The following is a 22,453-nucleotide window of genomic DNA, read 5'->3' as shown; positions in this document are numbered from 1 at the left end:
TAATATGTCCTTCTAATGTGCATGGAAAATTAATATTTTTAGGCTTATTGATCTTATCATTTAAGACTGCTGGTTGATAAACATGAAAAACTAACAGAATAATACGCCATAGCATTATCTAGTAAAAACATTTTTAAGGCATCTCCAAAAGAGATTAGGCTATTTTATCCTGCAGTACTAAAGCTGAATATTTCAAATTGACATCATTATTGTCCTTATTGGGCTTTGAATATTTTTGCCTATCTGATGCCTGCAACCAAATGCCTAGCGTTGTTATCTCCCTATGCAAAAGAAACCCTATTGTTGTCAATGTTTTGTTTTAATCGCTGTTTCCTTGGTGGTGTTTTTTACAAATAAATGGCTTCTGACGAATCTGGTTTCCTGTATTTTGACAATTGAAAAAAACAAGAAAAATCACCACACTAAATACGCCAAATTTAACATGATTCTGGGCAAGTTGTTTTGTGTTTCAAAAAAAGCTGATTTATTTTTAGGTCACTAGCATAATGCACAGATTTGCAAGATCGTTGTTTTTTTTTTTTAAAGTAAAAATTCGTACTTTTTAAAGACTGCTGAAGATACATGTATAACGTCAAGAACGATATCTTGGGATTGCTACCTGCATATAGTTCTAGACTTACAGGCGAAAATAATTATAAATATTTTGGTATAATTGTTGGACGTAGAAAATGACTGCCAAAGCCCACACAGAAGTAGGTGGCATTTTGTGAATATTATTTTATAAAAACCTATTCGAAACGTTGAAAATTCAACCTACTTCTGTAATGCTTTCATTCTATTTTGACCATTGGTCTTAAAAAAATATTGTTCCGAATCTTTTTAAATAGAAGAATTAAAAGCGCTGGTAATAAAAATATTTTTTTTATTTTGCCTGCATTCGCGTTTTCCACCAAGCAAAGCCGAACGACGACAGGTTAATAATAACAAGAAATGGAAACAGTAGCGGCGACAAAATGTTGCTGTGTACAAACGCATGGCAGCAAAACACAATTCACAAAACACACGGAAACTACGTGACTACAGGACGACGATATGCGGGCAAATTAACACATCGGTTGTCATCAGAATTATGCGAACAATTAGTCATAAACAACCTTCGGAAATATGTATTATTTCGTCGCTGCGAAGTGTATTATTTCGTCGCTGCGAAATATTAAGGCGCTTTTAACGTCACATATTGTGTTCGCCGCATTTTAGTTGAATTACCAGCTGTCACCATTTGACCATGATATTAAGTGGGACATAATTCTACTTTTGTTTGTACGTATTTTGAACGTTTTCTATTCCGAAATATGAACGTTAGACAGGGTAAATGTTAAAGACGAATTATTAGGGAAAGATAAATGCATAATTAGCGTCACATTTGCGTAATAAGTCTAATAAATGGTGGAAATCATCAGCAGCTTTTTAATGGACGTTGTGGTCTTTCAATAATAAATATCACACACAGGTTGAGTGAAGTGGTAACGGCCTATGCGACCTTTAGAGCGCAGTAAGTCGCAAGAAAATGTGTGTGTGAAAATATACGTTTACTCAAAAGGTTGAAAACTGCAACAGCATGATCTTTGTGTCGTATCAGATACTTGATGCCAAGTGGAAATATCGGTGTCAACATATATTACCAAATCAATAAAGAATTTTAGCCAGAAATTGCGATTCAAATTTGAAAATGTATTTACTTCTTAATGCTAAAGAAAATTTTAGCCAAATGATCGTTTAATCAATTTTATCTATTTTGATTGTTTGAGCACAGTAGTAATGACGTCATTTGGTATCGGCGATACTTTTTCTCCATAATATCGGGCATCGGAAAAAGGGTTTAAATATCGGACATTTCTTCACGCCACTGCTGAAAAGATGAAAACACAACTATAGAATTTCTCGGAAAAATACAACAAAACGCAAATAAAGATCTCTCTCGCACTTCAACATAGAAACGCACTAGAACGCCACACTTAAGCACATTTTAATGACTTTGGGCAACAGTTTAGCTTGATTACGTCCAAGTTGGACCAAGTATGTAGGGCAAGTTAGCGCATCAGTGAACTTTTGACGTTTTAAACTGAAGTGATCTTTTTAAGACATGCGATTGATTTGTGGCAAGACAGGAAATTAATAAAACTGGTGCTAGACGGTTGGCATTTGCTGTTGAAACATGAAACATATTTTGGAGCTAATGGTTGGAGGTTGTAGTGAGGTGTAGTAAGAATATCAAAGCCCATACAGAAGTAGGAAGCATTTTGAGCGTTTCGAATAACTCATTCAACATTCTAACATCATAAATGAAATATTCAAAATGCTACCTCATTCTATACGGACCATAATATTCTTACTACATCTAAAAATCGACCGTTTTGATTTGTTGGAAGGGGTTTGCACAGAACGAACGGGTATGCGTTCAGAACAGCTGGCATTAAACCTTTTTGCAAAACGGTTTAAACCACTTTTTCGATCCAGTAAATTACAAGAGGACCGTTATATTGAACACTACGATTTCTGCAACATGAAATAACTTTACAAAAATGCACCATAGAGTCGTTTTGCGTTCAATTTCGAATCGAAAGAAAGCGGCTTGAAAAGGAATGAGTGGAAATTTTGTGTATAAGATCGCAGTTTATTTTTATACGCGGTCTGTGGTGTGAGGTAGCCTCTTCAGTGGTCTAAGTATTGGGATTTCTGTTGGTTTAATCTTTCTGTACAATTAAAGTAATACAAGTAAGAGACTATATTTATTGGCTTATAAAGCAAATTGTTTAAAGTGCTGTTGGATTAAAGGTTCTGTGCGTGTTAAATATTGCGATTAGGTGCAACGGATTTTGATGCAGGGTCTGATTATTATTAAAAGAAAAGATTTAATAAAAATAAGTTTTTCTGGTAATAATATAGAATAAATACAAAAGCTCGTGAGAAGTGAATATAATGGTTGGAAAAAGTTAATTTAAAACGTTAAATTCTCCTGTGCAACCTTACTTTAATTTTTTTCTTAGCATTTATGATAAATTTTTCAGCCATTATGCTGCGGGTAGTTTTGGATTTTATAAAAAAAATACTGTTTTTCATGTGATCGTGATGAATGAGCATCACTCTTGTGTTTCATGAGTTGCCGTGACGCGTGACCGTTTTCATATGAAAAGTTGCGATCGTGAGTGCTTAGATATAGATGATTTCCATCACGCCGTAAGAGCTATCATTGCGTGAAAGGTCTCATCTGGTGAATCGTCATTTCGACCGTGATTCTGGTCTGCATCACGTCCTTGAGCTGCTGTTGAAGGTCACCGTTTAACCTCGTGAGTTGCGTGTTGCGGTTCTTGAGCTCACGAATCGTGGATTGGAGTTCGCTTTTGTTTCGGTTCGATCTGTGTGTGCATACCAAGGTATTTGTAATGGTACGTTAAAAGTGTTGCATTGGTGACGATCACAATACCTTAAATCATTTAAACTTTAGCCAAATTTTGCCAGGGGGGTCTTAAAACGCGGAAAAATGTCGTTAAGACAAGATATTTCGTTGACAAAATATAAAAAAATAAATCCCAGTCAAGCCTAATAATTTAAATTAATTTAAATAACTTAAGCTATATAATTAGAGTTTAAAAAAAAATCAACTGCGTACTATTAGGCTACAAACTACATATTACTCCCAATTTAAGGCGTTGCATAAACTGGCCAACTAATTTTGTCCATTTTAAAAATAGTTCGAATGTAGAGCTTAATTTAATCTTAAAACTAGCATTTTTCTCTGCAAAAAAGTGAAACAGTGGGGTGAATATTTACATACATTGTAGTCGTGTAACTTCGCTCCCATAATTTCGGAACATATTAATGAACAGCCTAGTTTACCACAAACCCTACAACTCACCCTTGTTTAGGAGCTGGTGCTATGGTCGTTTCTTCACTCCCTCGTATCCTCAACGTGTTAACCATCGGTTCGGGTTTGCAAACCTCAGAGCTAAGAACTCGCGACCGGGGTGGCTTAACCGGCGCCTGGGGTAACATATTTAAATCAAGGCACGGCAAAAATAAAATAAGTACCGATTTTAATGCTTGAATTAAAAAATTCTTTAATTTTAGGGGGATTTACAATTAAAACAATTTTAATTCGGTAAACCAGGGCCCAACCTGTGGGCCATGGCCCCCTAGGTTTTTTTTCTAACTATTGGGTACTGTATAAACCAGTTTTTTAATTAGAATGACGTTTCTTAATTTTTTTTCCGAATTTAAAAAAAAATAGGGGCCATTAATTCCTTAAAAATTTCCAAAGGGGGTACGGTGTAAAAAAGGTTGGGAAAGAGTTAAACAAAGTAACTAGCACTTTATGAATTTTCTAGGTATACGGAAATTATGGTTCCACGTTTGTTTTTCGGTTGCCGAATTAACCATTGTTAACTTGTTAAAGACTCTTTAAAAAAATCTAACACAAAAGAATTTTGCAGTTAATTTCCTCCAAATAACAATAGATCTTTTAAAGCAATTAACAGTATAACACAACTACGACAAATGTAATATTTATGCTATGATTTATTTAAAACATCCCGCGAAATCAGCATTATCTTCATTGAGCAATATTACACTTATGCCTTATTTAGTTTGATTTCAACCATAAATACCTTCTTCCCGTGCATTTTGTCAGCTTCGAGGTCTTTGCTATCGCTTTCTGGTGTTTCAGCCGCTTTTGCTGCTTCTTCTACAAATGTAGAAAAAATCGAGTATTAACATAGAGTGAAAAGGAAGTTTATTGACTTTTGGGCAAATTATAGCGTTCATTTAAGAAAAGTGATAAGGGCTTTCTGAAGTAATTGAAATATTTGGGAAAATTTGGTGCGATTTTGTGATCTCATATTTGATTGAACTTTATTACAATCTCAATTACAAAACAAGATATGCATATGAAAATTCAAACTAAAAATTGTTAATTAAAGCTTATAAATCATCGCTTAGTGATCTAGAACCTTACTTTGTGGTCTTGGTGCTGGTACAGGTTTCTCTGGTGGCTCCTTCGGTGCTTTCGCCTTAACTTTCTCAACTTTCACTTCGACTTCCTTCGTTTTTTCGACCTGGGCGACTTTAGCTTCCGGTGCTTTGTTGAAATTGCTGAAGTCGGCGAACGACTCTTGCGTCTGTTTCGCGTCCTTGTCGCCCTTGCTCTGTATGACGTCATAATACAAGGTTGCACAACAATGCTTTACCGAAAATGCTGCCAATATTGGCGTTTTTAGCTTTAAGAAATTATGTTAAGTTAGCAAGTTACGTATCAGTTTGTATAAAGTCGCGATACCCTTTTCTTGTTTTAAGTAAAAAATAATTTAAAAAGGAAGATATAGATAGCAGTAACAAATTTAATCAAACTTTTTTCTACTATTTGTTAGTGTTACATACTTGGATAGCATACGAGTTACTTTGTTGCTAATATTAGCGCTAATTGGCGAGGTAATTAAGTCATGGTAGGTAAAGTGTCAATTAACTTGCTCGAGGATATAACGGCGTTAAAATAATCTAAATAACAAGGTACAATAACAGTCAATCTGTTACAAATTGTGCATCATAACAATGGGTTTAAGATTAAATAACTGCAGACTTTAATCCAAACATTTTGGCAAACTTTAAATCTTGCAATTTTGTGAAATTTAGCACAAAAACAAGTGAAATGCAAAGAATGATAAAGATGTGCTTACATTGGTTGTTGGATGTGGGCGTGGAGGGGGCGTTGGCCCGTCTAACCTCCTCTCAGAATCTAAGAACAAACGTCAATCAGTGGCGCTGTAATTACTGGAATGTTAGCGCGCTGTAATTTGAATACAACAAGCAACATGCAATATGTTCACTAAGTAAGACTGTTGTTTATGCATAAACCAATTTAATTAGAAAAAACATTCTCAACAAAACTTAAAAATACTGCAAAACTAATATATCAAAAATATATAGTATCAGGAAACTATTTGGACATGATAAGTGGTTGTAAACTATGGGTTTTAGGGCTATTTGAAAGAACTTGTGAGGTTCTTTTAATCAAAGGGTTAACCAAAAGGAACCACTCGTCTACATTATACCTTCACTTCACAAGAGAAAGCTTTCATAATATATACAAACATAGCTTGTTTTTTTGGCGTGAAGCTGCGCTAGTACAAAAGATAAATTGTTCTGCCTTTTTATATTTTTTAATCTTTGTTAGAAGACCAGTTTGGCTAATACTAAATCTGGAAATCAGATGGCACTCTAAACGGCCAATTGTACAGTGTTGACAAGCTTTTGAGCTATTACGGTTGTGCGAGAGCTTACTAAGATTTTAATACAATTTGTCGTTAAAGATTCCTATGTTTTTATGCTATTTAACCAACCTTTCACAATGATCTTTGCATCCTTGATTTCATTAGACTTGGAGGCTGTTACTGTAGGTCTTGGTTTTGGTATGGGTGAGGCGGTGTGTTGGGGGTGCACCTGGGGTCGGGGAGGGGGTGTCGGGGCAGCTGTGGTGGGGTTAGGGGGGGCAGTCGCAGGGGGGACCGAACCACTCTCCATAGATGAACTCGACCCAGATCTAAACGACAAAAAGTTTTTTAATCATGCGAAACACATTTGTGTAATAGCTAAACAGTGGAAAATGAATGGTTTAATATGAAGTTTAATGTTTTTACAAATGCTACAAATTAAAATAAAAGTTTTAAAATTTAACATAAAAACCAAATTAATAAAAGTCGAATTTATAGATTTTTGAAAAGTTGTGCTTTATTGCACAATTTACTGTCTAGTTATGATTTAACAAAAGAACATTAGGAACTGGTTGGAAACTTTATATGAGAAGTACAATGGTACAGCACAACTTGCTGTAGTAGTATGATTTATGCAAGATTACTTAGAAGTATTCGCACAGAGGTTGAAACACAAAAATCTTCTTTGAAACAAAACATATATTTTACGAGGGCAGCAGTTATCCATAACCTTATAACAAGTTAGATGTTGCACCTAACAAGTTCTATGCAAAAGCTAGAATTAAAAACAGCGAAGTTAAATCTCGACACCTGGGTCTGAGGGGCCTGGACGACCAGTCGCTATGCTCGACGTCCGATCGTTCCTGGTTGTGTTTGAAACTGTCCTCATCGGATGTTCGGTCGCTCGTGGCAACCGAGGATGTGGTGGATGAGACGGAGGAATTGGAGCGCGACCGAGCTGAGATGATAAAAATTTTTATTGTCGGAATATCTAGTGCCGAGCAGAAGGTTATGTTTTTTTGTATTTAAGTTTTATGTTGACTGTGTCAAGCGCAATTTTTTCCAGTTTGATTTTGTTTATTTATCTAAAGTGGTAAATAAATTAACAGACATGAAATACCATGTTAAAAATGAATAAAGATTTATTTGAAACAAATTTTTTGATCCAAAATGCTACCCGCTTCTGTATGGGCTTTGATATTCATTCTACGTCTAACTACAACCTCCAACTATTATCTTAAGATTTATTTGAAACGTTCACAAAATGCTTTCTACTTCTGTATGGGCTTTGATATTCTTACTACAACCTCCAGCCATTGTGCTCTAAAGACATCAAACTGTTCAAATAAATCTAAATACTTTGAAAGCCTCAATGCAAACATTTCAAGGTTTTTAATGCAAGTTTTCTACAGTCTGCCTAAATCAAAAATCTCAAACTCTCTTTTTTTTAGTTTGTTTAGCTGTTCACTCACATCAAACTATTAATCATATCAAGATTTTCTTTAATGAGCAGGGTCCATAGGTTTTAATAGTTTCTGTAAGGTGGCAACCAAAGTAATAAAACTGCTGCCCTGCATTCACCAACAATATCCACCAGTAAAAGTGGTAAACATTGACTTTTAAAGGTAAAGCAGAGGTTTTAGTGAAGTTTAATTTGGCAGTTCCGGCATAAAGAAAAAATCACCAAAAAGAAACTACTTGCGTAATATTTTGAATAGGTTTTTCCCTTGCCTGAAATATTTTGGTTAACCTGGATGAGTGAGTGTACTTCCTTATTCAGAATATAATAGCAACAATGAATGGCTAAACTGCACTTGCTCATATCCTTTACCCTGGATTCAACCTAAATAATGATAGGTACGTAAATGTGGTGACCTGCAGTTCAATATTAGGAAGGAAGAATACATAACCTCTGCATTGTCCAAACAACAATGCTAATTGTGACCAACAATGCTCACCCCTGATTCTCCGGTTCCTGAATGGTTTGTCGTCCGATTGTGCATTTTGTGCGGTTGAATCCGATGAAGACGTTTTTAGTTCTAAACAAAACAAGATTTATTGCTGTTTTTTTTTAATCTTCTGTTAAGAGTGTGCTACTTTTATTCAGACATCGTTATTGGGATGCCTTCATAATGCAGTGAAATTACAATGGCTGCCTGATTGATGGTTTTGATTGATGGAGAAAATATCTTGTTGTTTAAAGACACAAAACAAAATTTATTGGTAAATTTCAATACCGTGTTAGTGTCCATTATAGTCTTATTCAAACACTGCAATTTGGGTGGCTTGAGAAATAATAATGCATTTATTCTACCCGATTAAAAGTTTTCACCGATGTAAAAGGTAAAATATATCCTTATTGTATTAAAAGGAGTCACAAAAAGTCATTCTGCAAGAAAAAAAAGGAAAAGGTCTAATAAATCTTGTGGTTTCCTTCCAATTTTCACACAGGTCTTTCAGATTATCTGTTAAGATGATCTAAACATACCCAAATAGATCTTATCCTTTTATAAACTGTTGCTAACGTAGCATTAGTGCTTTTTAAATCTCAAATAAACATGGTTTATTAAACATGTATATCTTCCAAATCATGCCATTTTTTTGAAATCAAAAATGGTCATTGGTTCAATTTTGAAAATCAAAATGGTCATTGGTTCTAGAAATGTTTTAGTTGCAACACACAATTTGGAATACCTGTACACTGTAGTACAGTGTACATAATAGTGAACTTGCAAATGGATCATATTATTACTCAAGTGCATTTTAAACGAACATCAAGTTAAGCCTAAGTCCAAGTCTTTGGCATTAAAAATGCTGAACTAATAAAAAGGTCAACTAACAAAGTCCAGTCTTTTGTCAAAATTACTTTTTGTAATATTGGGATCTTGAATTAACTCACAATCATTCTAAAACCGCAAGTTTAAAAAAGTAATACACAGAAAATAAAAGTGAATCCAACATCCACTTCTACATAAAACCAACAACCACAACAAACCAAGTTTAAACCCACCTCTATCATCAGCTCCACTGTCCGGTTCGTTTCGCAGGAATCCGTACGGGTTCGTGACTACTTTGCTGCGAGTTTGCGGCGACGAAGTGGTCGACTCCTCGTCCAGCGTTTCGTCCTTCGACTTCGGTGAGTCGGTCGGGTTTTCAAGCTGGCTCCAGTTGTCATGGTGACGTGACGGGGTCACACGGACAGGGACCGGGTGGTGCAGGTGGTCCTGGATAAAACAAATAAAAAGAGACTGTATAAAATTCCATCTTTAAGATAATGGTAATGCAGCAAACTGTAATACAGTAATATATGTGTGCATTTAATGAAAAAACTCACAGTAGTGGAGTCTGGGCCTTGGTCGAAGTTTGCGAGTGTAGTTGAACTCGAAGTTCGATCGCTAAACGTTTCCCATTGTTCTTGCTTCTTCAGGTCGGAGCCTGAAAAATAAGCACTATGTAATAAAGCTTTAAACATTTATTTACATGTATAATAGAGATGTTCTGTAATATAAGAGACAATGCCCGATGCTAAGTGGTTGTATCTGTAGTTTTCAAAACTAGGGTGAAATCGGTGCGGATCTGATATCAAACGAATATGGAAATTTTAGCCATGATTTCTGAACCACCGCAGAGATTCTACCTTTCTGAGTGTAAATTAATCAAAAATTATACCTGAACAACTAAACGTCTCAAAAGCTTAAGGAAATTTTGGCAAACACGGTCTGCAATTAAATACCTATAAATTTAAGTTTTATCTTTATTGCTTATTATAGCATATAAATGGCACAATTTGTTAACTGATTGGATGGCGATACTGTCATTCAAAAATCGGGCATCGAATGCAAGTATCGGATATCCCTATGTATATACAAGTTATCCGGCACTTTGAAGTCGAAAAATTAAGTCCATGATATAATTTGAAAAACAGTTAGGTGAAATATTAGGAAATATGACACATCATTGACTAGTTTGTCACACTATAGGTGTACTACATTCTCTATATTCAAGGTATTTGCCGAAATTAATATAATGACATAACAGAGTACCGAAGAAAATATTTCAGGAAATGTATCTAGCAGTCAAAACTATAAAAACCAGTGACACACAACAAATTAAAACAGCTCCTTTCATAAATAATGTAGGGATTAATAAGATTAGGATAACTCCATGTTGCGTAATCGTATAGACTCAGCCATGCTGATGGAAGTAGTCATGTTCACCATTGAAATTTTAGGGTAAAACAAACAATGTCTGAGTTTGGGCAAACATTGGCTAGACAGGATCAACACAAAAGGTCTACATTGCACAATAATTATACAAAAAATATCAAACAGTTGCTTTATATAAAAAATTAGGAGTTGTTAAATTGCTCCGAAAGCATCAGTCAATTTATACCAAATGTTGACGGTGATTTTAACAGCAATTATTTTTTCTAACTAAGATGTATATTTCATTTGCCTTTAAACCTTAATAAAATGTTAACCCTAGAAAGAAACTCATGCCAAATTTTACACATATATGTATAAAGCTGCTTTAAATAAATCTTGCAAATGTCCAGATATAACTCTTTCTTTATTACCTTGTGTTGGGGGTGCTTCAGAATTTTCTTGTACTTGTGCATCTGGTGCAAAAGGATCTGAAGATAAAAAGTTGATAGGTTAAAAATATGAAGCATAATGGTCGGAGGTTTTAGTAAGACGCTGTAGGAATATCAAAGGCCATACACAAGTAGGTAGCACTTTGAACTTTAGAATAACAAAATGATATCTACTTCTGCATCGGCTTTGATATTCTTACTAGGTCAAAACTCAAAAGTAGTTACTTGAATATTAGGGTTTTTGATTTGGCTCTATGACTGTGTGGTGAATGTACATAAAATAAGTGAAAAGTCATATTCAGGTCAAGAGTATTTCCTTAAATCAAGTGATTTTCCTCTTAATGAGAGAAATGGTGTGTGGTGTGGTGACTGGTGAATGTACATAAATATTTCTTTGTGTGCAACACATACTGTGGGAATGAATGAACAGGAATAACTGGATATTCCAGAGTATACATAAGTTGGGATTGTACATTTTACAACCTGTATACAAATTTTAAATGGTTTCTATATACTTTATTTGTAACCATTTAGATTTTTATTATTAGGAACTAATTAAGGTGAAAAAAAAAAATTAAATACAAACTTCAAAAACAATTTTTTGTGAAATTGACAAATTCTGAACACATATGTTGATATAATTTTCATAAAAGAATTGTGGATTGAATTCAATTGTTTTCCGCAAGATAACAAAAAGTTTTTAACTTCAGAAATTGGGCACAAGGTATGATTTAATGCTTATTGTTTTATTTACATTACAAATTAGGAAGAAATAATACTTATCATATAATTTAACATTCATCAACTAACCCTGTAAATTTTTCTCTGCGTCTCCACTAATGTCAATAAGTGTTGGCACGAGAGCTTGCGGTAACTGCGTTGGAAGATCGTAACCATTCTTACGAGCCACCACTAGGTGGAATGCTGTGCAGAATTCATCGAGCGTAAGATGTCCATCCTGGTCCATGTCCGACAACTCCCTGGAAATTTGGAATTGACAAAAATGATTTTCTTATACAAAGACAAAACAAGAAAGTTTGTTTTATACATTTATTTGTGACAATTTTAAGTTTTAACATATTTAATTTATGCCCAAAAAATACTATCTAACATTTTTTATTTATATAAAAAAATTAGCCAAATTTATTTTATACATGTATTGCTATAATTTTAAGTTTTAACATACTTGATTTATGAACCAAAAAATTAGGACTTGCTTTTATATATCAAAAAATAGTAAGATTTATCGATTGAAGTGCTTACTTGAACAAGGATTTTCTTCACATGTTAAAATATCTTACCAAATGTGAGAGAGTTCCAGGATAGGAAGTTTTGACTTGGTGAAAAAGTTTCGAGCACTATGACCTGAAAAACACAAACACAAATATATGTTACTTAATAATATTGTTACCTATTTAATCATTTACAAAAACTAGCTTGATTTGTTTAGAAAATAATGCTAATTTTGCATTTTCTTAAACTACATATAAGATAAACATGTTTATTGTATTTACAGATACCAAAAAAACATATTTATTGGACTGGTTCAAAATCAGGTGAAGAAGACAATTGTTGACCACACACTTATCGCTTTAAAATAGTTGAAATTGAATTACAAGGTGTGCATAGCAGATCTTGAAGGGGTGTGTTTAGAGTGGACTAGGCGCTAATTTGTGCAAATCTCCGACCACGTTAATTAGGGGTGTGTGCCACACACAGATTCATGATGAGAAAGAATTTCCTCACAAATCTGACTTTATTTTTACAAATGTGACTGTGACAACATGAACCCAAAACACAATCGGAGATTAAACTTTACCTATCTATTAGTGTTTTTATTGTATATATTGAAGCAAATTTACATTATCATTAAAAAAAAACTTGAACATCCAAAACATATTTAGAGATTGTTATTTTACTTACCTTTAAAAATTGTTTTTATGGCATTGTCACAAAATTAACTTTTACATCCTTAAAAACATACCAAATATAAAGGATTGCAATTTTACTCACTGTGAGTATTTTTATTCCCATGAATGGGAATTGTTATATTGTCATAAGTTTTACTTGTACATTAAGTTGAATAAATTGAAATAGAAACGATGAATTCATAGTGTAAAACTTGACTTGCCATTTATTCTCCCTTCCAGGTCGCTCTGCATCGTTGCAAACTGCCTCGTGTAATACTCCCGCTGTTCCACAGTTATACACCAGGGGTCCTGAAAATCTGTGCCACCCTCTTGTGGTTCAGATTGAATAATCCCGTCGCTATCCTTAGAGGCAACTCTTCGCCGAACACTGACCTCTGGTGTTTGATATGTGGCTGAGTTCACTTGGTTCGTCGCTAATCCAGATTCATTAAGGTTCGGCTTTGGTATCATAGGGTGAGGTTGTTTCCCCGGGGTTGGGTAAGTAACTGGGGGCTGAGGGGGTTTCACAGGGGTGCTAGTGACTGCACCCCTGGCCCTGTTATGTTGTGCAGGGGCTGCGTTGGCCGGTGGGTTCACAAGTTGTGTGGGGGGTTGGGTGACTTGGGGCTTCACAATCGCATGGGGGGGTTCGGCGTCTGGTTTTGCTGATTTCTCGTTGAATGGGGTCCACTGCTTGTTCTCTGGGTGACCACCAGCCCATGGAGATTGGCCAGCTGTGAAAAAAATAACAGTTTTAGGTTCAGCCTTTATCCATAATTATTTTTTTAATATTTGGATAAATTTTAATCGTAATCAGTTGTGAAGGAAATTATAATGACAAGAAGCTTTTTAAAACAAACATTTTACTATTTATACAGGAAGTTATGTTTTTGGACTTTTTCCATAAATATTGGAAGGTTGTGTAAATTTACTATAATGGTTTAGAATAGATCCAGGTAATCTATTTTTAGAAGCCTATACCCAGGTATGTGTTATATATTTTTCGACAACATGATTATGCTGTTATACAAATAAAAACATGTTTTGAGAAACTACATATTGCATTACATCCACTTGAAAAGCTTGTTGGAATCAAACCAACACTACTTCCTCTCCGTGCTGCGTACGAACTGAAACTCGAAGTACGACTTGAATCCCAACTTCTGCTCAAACTTTCCCTTCTGTCAACACGAAGTGGGATATTTATGGCATTACTTGCATGTTCGAGTGCAACCTTTGGTACAAATGATTCACTGTGTTGCCCAGGGATGCTATCATCAGGAAAAGTTGAGCTACTTTTGTCTTTCTTGTTTGGAATTGCAGATAGCATTACTTTTTTTAATCTGCCAATCAGTGGTGATGTTTTATAGACTTCTCTTTCGCTTGAATCCACCGTCAAACTTTTGTTCTTTTTGTCTGCATTGTCTTCTGGCTTCGTTCGGAAAATAGCTGTCGGCCACGAGAAACTAAGACCATCTTTGCTGCACTCTGGCGAAGAATCATCGTTCAAATCGTCAAATTTGTAATCAAGCTCAAGAGGCGAAAGTTTAAAATCTTCCCGCGGTGGATATTTTATGGTTGGAATCCTTTCTTGTTGCTTTTCAAACTTGTCCGTTTCGGTTAAAATTCCAGCTAAATTTATTGTCTTTGGTTTCTTTTTATCCGATCTTCCAAACAGGTTTGACGCGCTCCACTGCGCTTTTAACTTTGATTTACTAGACTTTAAATTATCCATGTTATCAAGCAGTTTTGCCTCTACACAATCAATCCTTGTGTCTGACACAGAGTAAGGAGCTAGCCTTAGACCACCTACCTTTGACACGCTCACATCCTTTAGAATATGGTTTAGCGAGGCGCTGTTAAAACTGTTTCCAAACGTGCAGTTTGAAGAGTCTGATGCAGTTTGTTTTGATGCATAATGGTACTTGAGTGCATCAGGTACGTTGTTTCTTAAACCATTTGAACTGGTGTTGTTTTTGGGCTCAGTATTATCACACTTCATATTCAAGCTGGAATGAAAGCCTGATGCAACTTTACAACCATTTCTGTCAAAAGTTGATGTCTTATTCCTCCTGTGTCTTGTGGTGTTCAATACATTAGCACGTCTCAAAGGTGGTGTAAAGTATCCTGTACTTTTGGAGAAAACCTGTTTTGCATTTTGTTGTTTTCCGTCGTTGATAACTGGATTAAACTTTCCTATTCGAAATCCAACCTCTTCAGAGCTGTTTGATTTAAACACTGGTCTTTTTACAGAGTTAAACAACGCAGTGCCTTTTCCAACACAGTAATAATCATGCAACGTCATATCAGTGTTTGCCAATACTGATTCAGTCATCATAAGATTACTTAGGACAGGCCAATATACAACTAGAAAACTGTTGGAAACATGAAGCTATAACCTTGGGCTAAAAAGTCACTGTTCTAAATTGAACTGCTTTTGATTGCAAGTATTTATATCTAGGGTTGTCAATCATTTGTAGAGAATAAATCAAATACGTTTTAGAGCAAATTTATATTTTTTAAAGAAATAAAATTGAATCATTTGCAATGTTTTAAATATAATTCAAAGCAAAACAAAAAAATGCCAAGGTCAAGACAATAACAAATATTTAAAAAAATTTGTTTTCTTACTACACCTAAACACATAATTGACCATTTAATAATTCAGAACTTTAGAAAAAACAGACGTTTCCTTCCTCTTTGAAAGAAAGACTCTTTGAAATGCAAATTAATTCAACTACATTTTACACCTTGTGGCAACCCTTTATAATGCTGAGAACAGTGGTAAGTTTACTAACACTTGAATAGTAAACCTTACAAAACTACAATGTCAAAACTTTACAAAAAAAATAAAAAAGATTAAACTGTGCTACTTATTTGTAGACTTAGAACTTTTAGCTGCTCACTGCAACACTCCATTTATCTCATCTGGTTTCCAAGTCCAGGCCACTCTCTTTTCACAAGCACGACCCATTTTTATGGTTCCCCTAGAGCAGCTATGAATAGCCAATGTTTAGGGATACGACTTGTGCAACCCGCTTCCCCTGGGTCAATTTACCCCCGTTATTTGGACGGGATAGGCGACCATTTGGGCGTGACCAAGTGACGAATAGGGTAGGTATTTCCCCTTTGGGAAATGATATCAACAAACATAGGAAGCACAAGCAAATAAAGATTCAATTCAATATTACAGCTCCATCATGTGTTCATGCCTTTGTTGATTCACTTAGCTATTCAAAGATGTTTTTTACTAAAAGGTAGAAGTTTAGAACTATTTTATGTTGCACCACAATAATAAAAGTGGTAGAGTAAACTTATAATATGAACAATAAAATAGATTATATACCATTTTGTTACATATTTATCAATCCAAAATAGGATCCTTTCAGAATTTTTAACAAAATAATTTCACTAAAGTCATATATATAATTAAAACACTCTTAAGCAACCTAATTAAACACATTTTAAAGCAAGTAAAAACCAAAATATTGCATTTTTATCATATTCTGAATAATTTAACAATTTAAGGTTATAAGTAAAAAAATAGTTTTCTATAAATAAATTTACCAGACTGTAAATGAACTGGGCTGTCAAAGGTAGAAGTTTAGAACTATTTTATGTTGCACCACAATAATAAAAGTGGTAGAGTAAACTTATAATATGAACAATAAAATAGATTATATATCATTTTGTTACATATTTATCAATCCAAAATAGGATCCTTTCAGAATTTTTAACAAAATAATTTCACTAAAGTCATATATATAATTAAAACACTCTTAAGCAACCTAATTAAACACATTTTAAAGCAAGTAAAAACCAAAATATTGCATTTTTATCATATTCTGAATAATTTAACAATTTAAGGTTATAAGTAAAAAAATAGTTTTCTATAAATAAATTTACCAGACTGTAAATGAACTGGGCTGTCATCAAACGAGGTCCAGCCCCTCTTCTGCAACTCTGTCGGTTGTTTGGGGTTTGCTTTGGGGTTCTGGGGTAAATTAGGGGGTGGTTTTGTGGAGGGGGTAGCAACAGCAGGGGGGCGCGGGTTCGAGGTTGGTGACAATGGGGGTGAAACCATGTTGCTGTTTTGATTCCTCCCCTTATTTAAATGGTGCATCTAAAACAAATAAGGTTTGAATGGAAAGGAAGAAATTGCTTCTACGTTACTAGAATAAAGTCATGCATATTTTATATTTTATTACCAATGCATTCTTATATTTAAAATATTAACAAATCATTTTTTAAACAAAAACAATTTCACTCTAACAATTAGATAAAACTCGTGTTTTGAAAATTGAATATGGATTTTAAAAGTAAAACTGAAAATAAACAGATAAAAACTATAAAAGATTGGTGTTTGTAATATTACAATTTATAAAATCTTTACACAAATCGAAATATTTTAACTATAAAATAATACAAGCATTCAATCTCTTACATTGAAGTAACAAAAATTATACAGTATTTGGCAAAACATAAGTATTAGCAAACGCAGAAGAATTTGTGTCTAACATGGCATTGGTATTTACCTAGATTAAATGGATAACATGAATTGATCGTATGTTGCCAAATCCAATGTTTACACAGTTTCGCACAAGAACTGAAATGTTGCACGCCACAAATCATAGAAATCTATCATTAAAGCACTTACTGATAGCGGTTGTAGCCGCGGTAAAGCCTGTCCTTCCATTTTGGTGAAAGCAAATTCACTTTAAATATTTTCAAAATGAAACAAGCTATGAAATTATTGGATGTAAAATGCTAAAAATATAAATGTCAAAGTTAAACATAATGCCGGATGATTTTCTTTTGAAAACAAAGTTATACGAGCTTTAAACAAAATTTGCTTTAAAAAAGGCAAATTTTATTTATAATATGAAATTTCAAATATAAAAACCGAGATACAACACAACAGTGTTATATTTACACAAGCTGTTTACTGTCTTGTTATTATCACTAAATAGAGTATTGAAATACTGTATCCTCACTTTTTATGATGGATTGCAATTAGTATATTTAATATGGCCGTATTTTGTAAAAATTGTCAACTATTACAAATTACTACATCAAAAACAAATAAAATTATTTACAAAGTCTGTAATTGAATAAAGACACTAGTTGGTAAAAAATATGGGATAATCTGACATGTTAAAAAGTCGAAAATATGTTGTAAAACATTTTAAAATATGTTTAAAACATTCTATGACTTTACAAAATTTCTTAATAACTTGAATAAATAAAATCAAGTTTCAAATTTTGGGCTAATACTTATTTGTGCTGACTGTTCATTTTACAAACTAGTACACTGTGATAATGAATGGCTTATTCTGTCTCACCAAAATACAGTTTTGTACAGTTTGTTAACTTGATTTGTTTTACAAACTATTACAATATTTGGTGCTGGTCTCCTACAAAAGCCTTGAAACAATTAATATTCACTGCATAATATTTAGGATAAGGTGTAGGTTAGTGTTTGGGTGTTGGGTGAGTCAAGTATTTTCGTTTACTAATAATAATCCTTAACCTACCCAAACCAGCAACCCACACATCCTAACTTAAATAATGTTTATTGTGGTAGGATTCTAGATCAGCGCCCAATATTTAAATAAATTGTAGCTGTCATGATTACTGGTTTACTATAATTCATAAAGGTATTTCAGAACATGTTTAGACATTTAAATAAACACACAATCATTGCAGTATGTTTAATAACTGTTTTCTTTAAATAACATTAACAGTCAAGGCTAGATTGGTTAGTACTTAAAACACATTTCAGACCCTAATTTTTTTACGAAAGTTTTTTAGCTCTTTATATTTATGTTCTCAATTCCACTTTGATATAAATAGCTCAAGATAAACATAAAATAAACATTAAAGATAATTTAAATCACCACAATGACAAAATATTTCACATTTTTTTTGCGAAACCTAGAGTATTTTGACCTTGAATTTAAGGGTAACTTAGGCCATATTATTTTGAGAACAAGTTTCGTTTTTACACTCCCTAAAATCCAAAAGCTTCCCCTTGAAACAATTTATAAATATTTAATACGTCACTTTCCTTGCTCACTCATCCGCGAAAAATTTCTGCGTACTGTGCGACATAGAAATCAAAAACACGTTGCTTGGACAGGTTTAAATGTTATTTTATTTAAGGTAAATTAAACCACCCCCAAGTTTGTTGTCAATAGGCCTACTATTTCTCATTATTTTTATCCTTACCAGATGAATAGGTATTGAAAGCTAACATGCTTTGGGATTCTTTAAACGCTTAGGAATTTCTTTAAAAAGAGATGCGATGCAAAACTATAGAAAAAATGTATATTTCTAGGATGTATTACTGAAATAAGCTACAAAAATTGTTGATTTAGCATAAATATCGCAGATAAATTTGTTAAATTTATGACGTTGATGTCAAGTGATTGTGACGTTTTGAATATAACAATAGATATCACGTGAAATTACTCATGCGTGGTATGCAGAATCAACAAATATTACAAGACGAATTTATCAAGTCTACATTATTTATAGAATTTAACTAACTACCTTCTTAAAGGCACATGTGGTAATATATAAGGTGTATCATAAGTATTGCTTTACAGGTTATATTTCACGAATTACTAATATACCGTTTTTAGGTAATTCAGTCGGAGACATTATTGTCTTAAGGATGGAATATGCATTAATTCGATTAATTACGTTTTTGCTACTTACTGCAAATTGTCTTTCTGTGACACTTGAGAATTGCAATAGCGTTCATGGAAGAGATTTAACCCAACTGGCGGGGTATGTGTGGATTTGTAATTAAATAAAGACTAGCGTGAAAAATATGGCTAGTGCACCTTTATTTTTTGTTTGTTTTTAATCTGCTCCCCCTCCAATTTTCCCATATGTTCACCAAGATTGGGAAAAAAAATTAAACTGCACCCAAAATATGTAAAACACTTGTGCGGCATCTGTTTACAGTGCTGTATGCAATACGAAGTGCATCGGAAATCATAAAGTGCCGAAAATTTTTTAGTTCACACGAGATGCACTTTTTGACCTTTGTTGCACCCGTTCACCCATATTTTTTCGGCCGTGCACCCACAAGATCTCGTCGAAATCTGCCATGCTTTCCAGACGTGGCGCTGCTTACCCAAGGCAAAAAATGCCACGAAATTCAGACTGAATCAAAGCTAAAACTGCAAAATTTGAGTTTTCTAAAGATATGGCAATAATGTTTTCACCTATTATGTAGCGTATTTGCAGGAGAACTAAAATGCATTTTACGCAAAGTCGTGCTTCGTTGGAAATGTTTTGTGTTATTTGGTCGCAAAGTCAAAAGGTCTGCAACTGGTTATTGCCAGACACACATACACGCTCTGCTAGTTTGATTGCTGAGTTAAACAAATATCTTACTGGGTATGTCTTTGTATTTCAAAGGATCTGAGTGATTGGTTTTCAACCTATTTAGTATTTGATGTTTGACTGAAAGCTATGCACTCCCTAACAAAATAAGTCTGTTTAATTGAGTTTATCTACAAAACTTTTGATTTTAAGGAGGTGTCAAGTATTAGGCACACAGCAAATATTTGCACATTGTTCAATATAACGTCATTTTTCTTAAAATGCCTTTGCAAAAAAGTTGTCAAATTTATTAGTTGCTGTTATTTTTATGTAAATGTATTGGATTGAAGTTGCTCAAATAATAATTTGGGCTGGGACTTGACATGCTAAGAACTCAGATGGGACTTGCCATTTTAAAATGACTTTGCAACAATACCAGATTGACCTCCTAAAATTATTTTCTGTGGCCCCTAAGGTTTAATGGACCCCTGGTTGGGAACCACTAATCTAAGCTATTAAAAGAACACTCTATACCGTCACTTCATGTGGTTTTAGTAATTCTTTGTATTTTAGCTCATGGGAAGTTGATTACAACAACACACAAGCTAACCACGAAGTCTACTTGATCAGTATTTGTTCGCCTCTCACAAGTTCAAAATGCGATGGAAGTTCTGTTTGTTCAGTTGATCAAACTGCAGCAGGTCACCTTTAGAATAACTGTATTTTTAAACTTTGGAGCATAATGGTTGGAGGTTGTAGTAAGACGTAATAAGAATATCAAAGCCCATACAGAAGTAGATATCATTTTGAATGTTTCGAATAACTCTTTATAGATGTTGAAAGTGAACAAATAGTTATTCGAAACGTTCAAAATGATACCTACTTCTGTGTATGGGCTTTGATATTCTTATTATGCATTTTTAAAGTTTTGCTACTTGGCTAGTTTTAGGCAAAATTGGAACATTGCACCTAAAATATAATAAAAATATCAAAATGAAATAAAATACTTTTATATAATGTGTCCTACTTTTGGTTGTACTTAAATTAAAAAAGCAATTTTGCTTAACAGCAAATTTAGGAAACTAAGCTATTTTCTTCAGAAACAAATAGTAGATTGCTGATTTTTTATACTGACATAAAAATAACAAATATTATAATGCGAATAAAATTGTGATATATAAAACAATTCTTTTTATTTTTGCCCCAGGTGTTTCTTATGGCAATTTTTCTCTCCCGCCGAATGTATTGTCGACATCAGAAGACTCTGTGAGTTTCTATCTTGAATACAACACGACACGTCAATGCGCCAAGAACAAACAGGGAACTTTCTTCTACAGAAGCAGCATCACTTTTGAATGCGCAAAAACTTTGGTTTGTCCTGCAACTTTCCATTTTATTTGTGCTATGAAAGTATATTCTAAAAGCAGGGGTTCCCAACCTGTGGTACGAAGGCTTTTCAGGTGGTACGCAAGTAGCTTCCGTTTTTTTTTCACAAAACCCTGGATTCAAAACTTATATTATATTATATTTTGTTTTCTGGTTTTATTTTAATAAAAAAAATTTTTCCCGAAGCCCATTCTTATTGTTACGTAACTATTTCTGATGTTTCGATGCATTTTCCAAAATATAGGCCATGTCAATTGTTGACAAGGAGCACAGTTGATTTGTAAAGCGTAGGCCTACAACGCTGTGGTACGTTGGGCGTTAATTATGTCAAATGATTGACCTTGATAGATAGCATCTCCGGTTTTATAGCTTAAGCTACAAATAGCATTGAATAATGATAGTTGTAAGCTAAAAATAGATAAAAATATGGTTCTTTTAAATTATTTTTCTGCAAGAAGTGGTACGCGTGACACTACAGACCGTCCAAGTGGTACGAGAAGGTTGGGAACCCCCGGCTTAAACCCTGTAAAAATCCTGTTTTCTCCAATTTTATTCCAGTAGTTAAAGATGTTTAACAAACAGATATATTTGTTGTTTTTATATTATATCTAATCCTCCATATTTTGGTAAGCCAAGAAAAAATAATTCAATTTAACTTATGAAGGTATTTTAAAATATATACACATCGTTTCTCTCTATATTATATACATATGTTGAACAAATTGTTTATTTCTGCCTTTTTTCTCAAAGCCTTTAAAACCAGAAGTAAGACGGAAATTGGAATAACACTCTTTTAGAATTGTACCAAAATAGTACTTATTACAGTCGCAAATAACCAGGTCTAAATTTTAGAAAATAAGACCTAAAAGGTTGGAACAAGATCTACAACCTTTAACCTAACCCCAAACCCACCCCTAACTTTCCTATTAACTTCCCCAGTGATATTTTTAAGCCCTACCCAAATTATAATACCATCTATTTTCCACCCTAACCCCAAACTAGGG

At 33.8% G+C, this 22,453-nt stretch overlaps 2 protein-coding genes across 2 annotated transcripts in view; one reads left to right on the top strand and one right to left on the bottom strand.

The window, feature by feature from the left end:
* Positions 1 to 2,744: 2,744 nt before the first annotated feature.
* On the bottom strand, positions 2,745 to 17,544 carry LOC146138903 (uncharacterized). The gene is made up of 16 exons (XM_083394730.1): positions 17,386 to 17,544; positions 16,635 to 16,851; positions 12,950 to 13,462; positions 12,120 to 12,183; positions 11,629 to 11,798; positions 10,801 to 10,857; positions 9,559 to 9,659; positions 9,235 to 9,448; positions 8,183 to 8,263; positions 7,035 to 7,182; positions 6,354 to 6,553; positions 5,691 to 5,749; positions 4,973 to 5,162; positions 4,626 to 4,702; positions 3,878 to 4,002; positions 2,745 to 3,377 (listed from the first exon to the last, which is right to left on the bottom strand). Exons 1-16 carry the CDS (start codon positions 17,422 to 17,424, stop codon positions 3,209 to 3,211), a joined length of 2,424 nt encoding a protein of 807 aa, XP_083250856.1. The 5' UTR covers positions 17,425 to 17,544; the 3' UTR covers positions 2,745 to 3,208.
* A 1,832-nt stretch (positions 17,545 to 19,376) lies between these two features.
* Positions 19,377 to 22,453, top strand: part of LOC146138900 (cation-independent mannose-6-phosphate receptor-like) — a 40,288-nt gene continuing 37,211 nt past the window's right edge. The window contains exons 1-3 of the mRNA XM_083393206.1: positions 19,377 to 19,520; positions 20,637 to 20,764; positions 21,271 to 21,434. Of these exons, the coding sequence (XP_083249332.1) occupies positions 19,405 to 19,520; positions 20,637 to 20,764; positions 21,271 to 21,434 (408 nt within the window). The 5' untranslated portion in view covers positions 19,377 to 19,404. The remainder of the gene's footprint in view (positions 19,521 to 20,636; positions 20,765 to 21,270; positions 21,435 to 22,453) is intronic.

The sequence above is a fragment of the Ascidiella aspersa genome, chromosome 7 (assembly GCF_963924565.1).
Source record: "Ascidiella aspersa chromosome 7, kaAscAspe10.2, whole genome shotgun sequence".
Lineage (NCBI taxonomy): Eukaryota > Metazoa > Chordata > Ascidiacea > Phlebobranchia > Ascidiidae > Ascidiella > Ascidiella aspersa.
This window is presented reverse-complemented; position numbering and strand designations above follow the sequence as displayed.

What these genes read in the sequence shown, in the direction of transcription:
- LOC146138903 (XM_083394730.1), bottom strand. Translation starts at nt 17,424, where the DNA reads ATGGAAGGACAGGCTTTACCGCGGCTACAACCGCTATCA. An exon ending in CCCAGTTCATTTACAGTCTG is followed by an intron (nt 13,463 to 16,634) that starts GTAAATTTATTT and finishes TTTTTTTCACAG; the next exon opens with CTGGCCAATCTCCATGGGCT. An exon ending in GCACCAGCTCCTAAACAAGG is followed by an intron (nt 3,378 to 3,877) that starts GTGAGTTGTAGG and finishes ATGCACACACAG; the next exon opens with ATCGAACCGAAACAAAAGCG.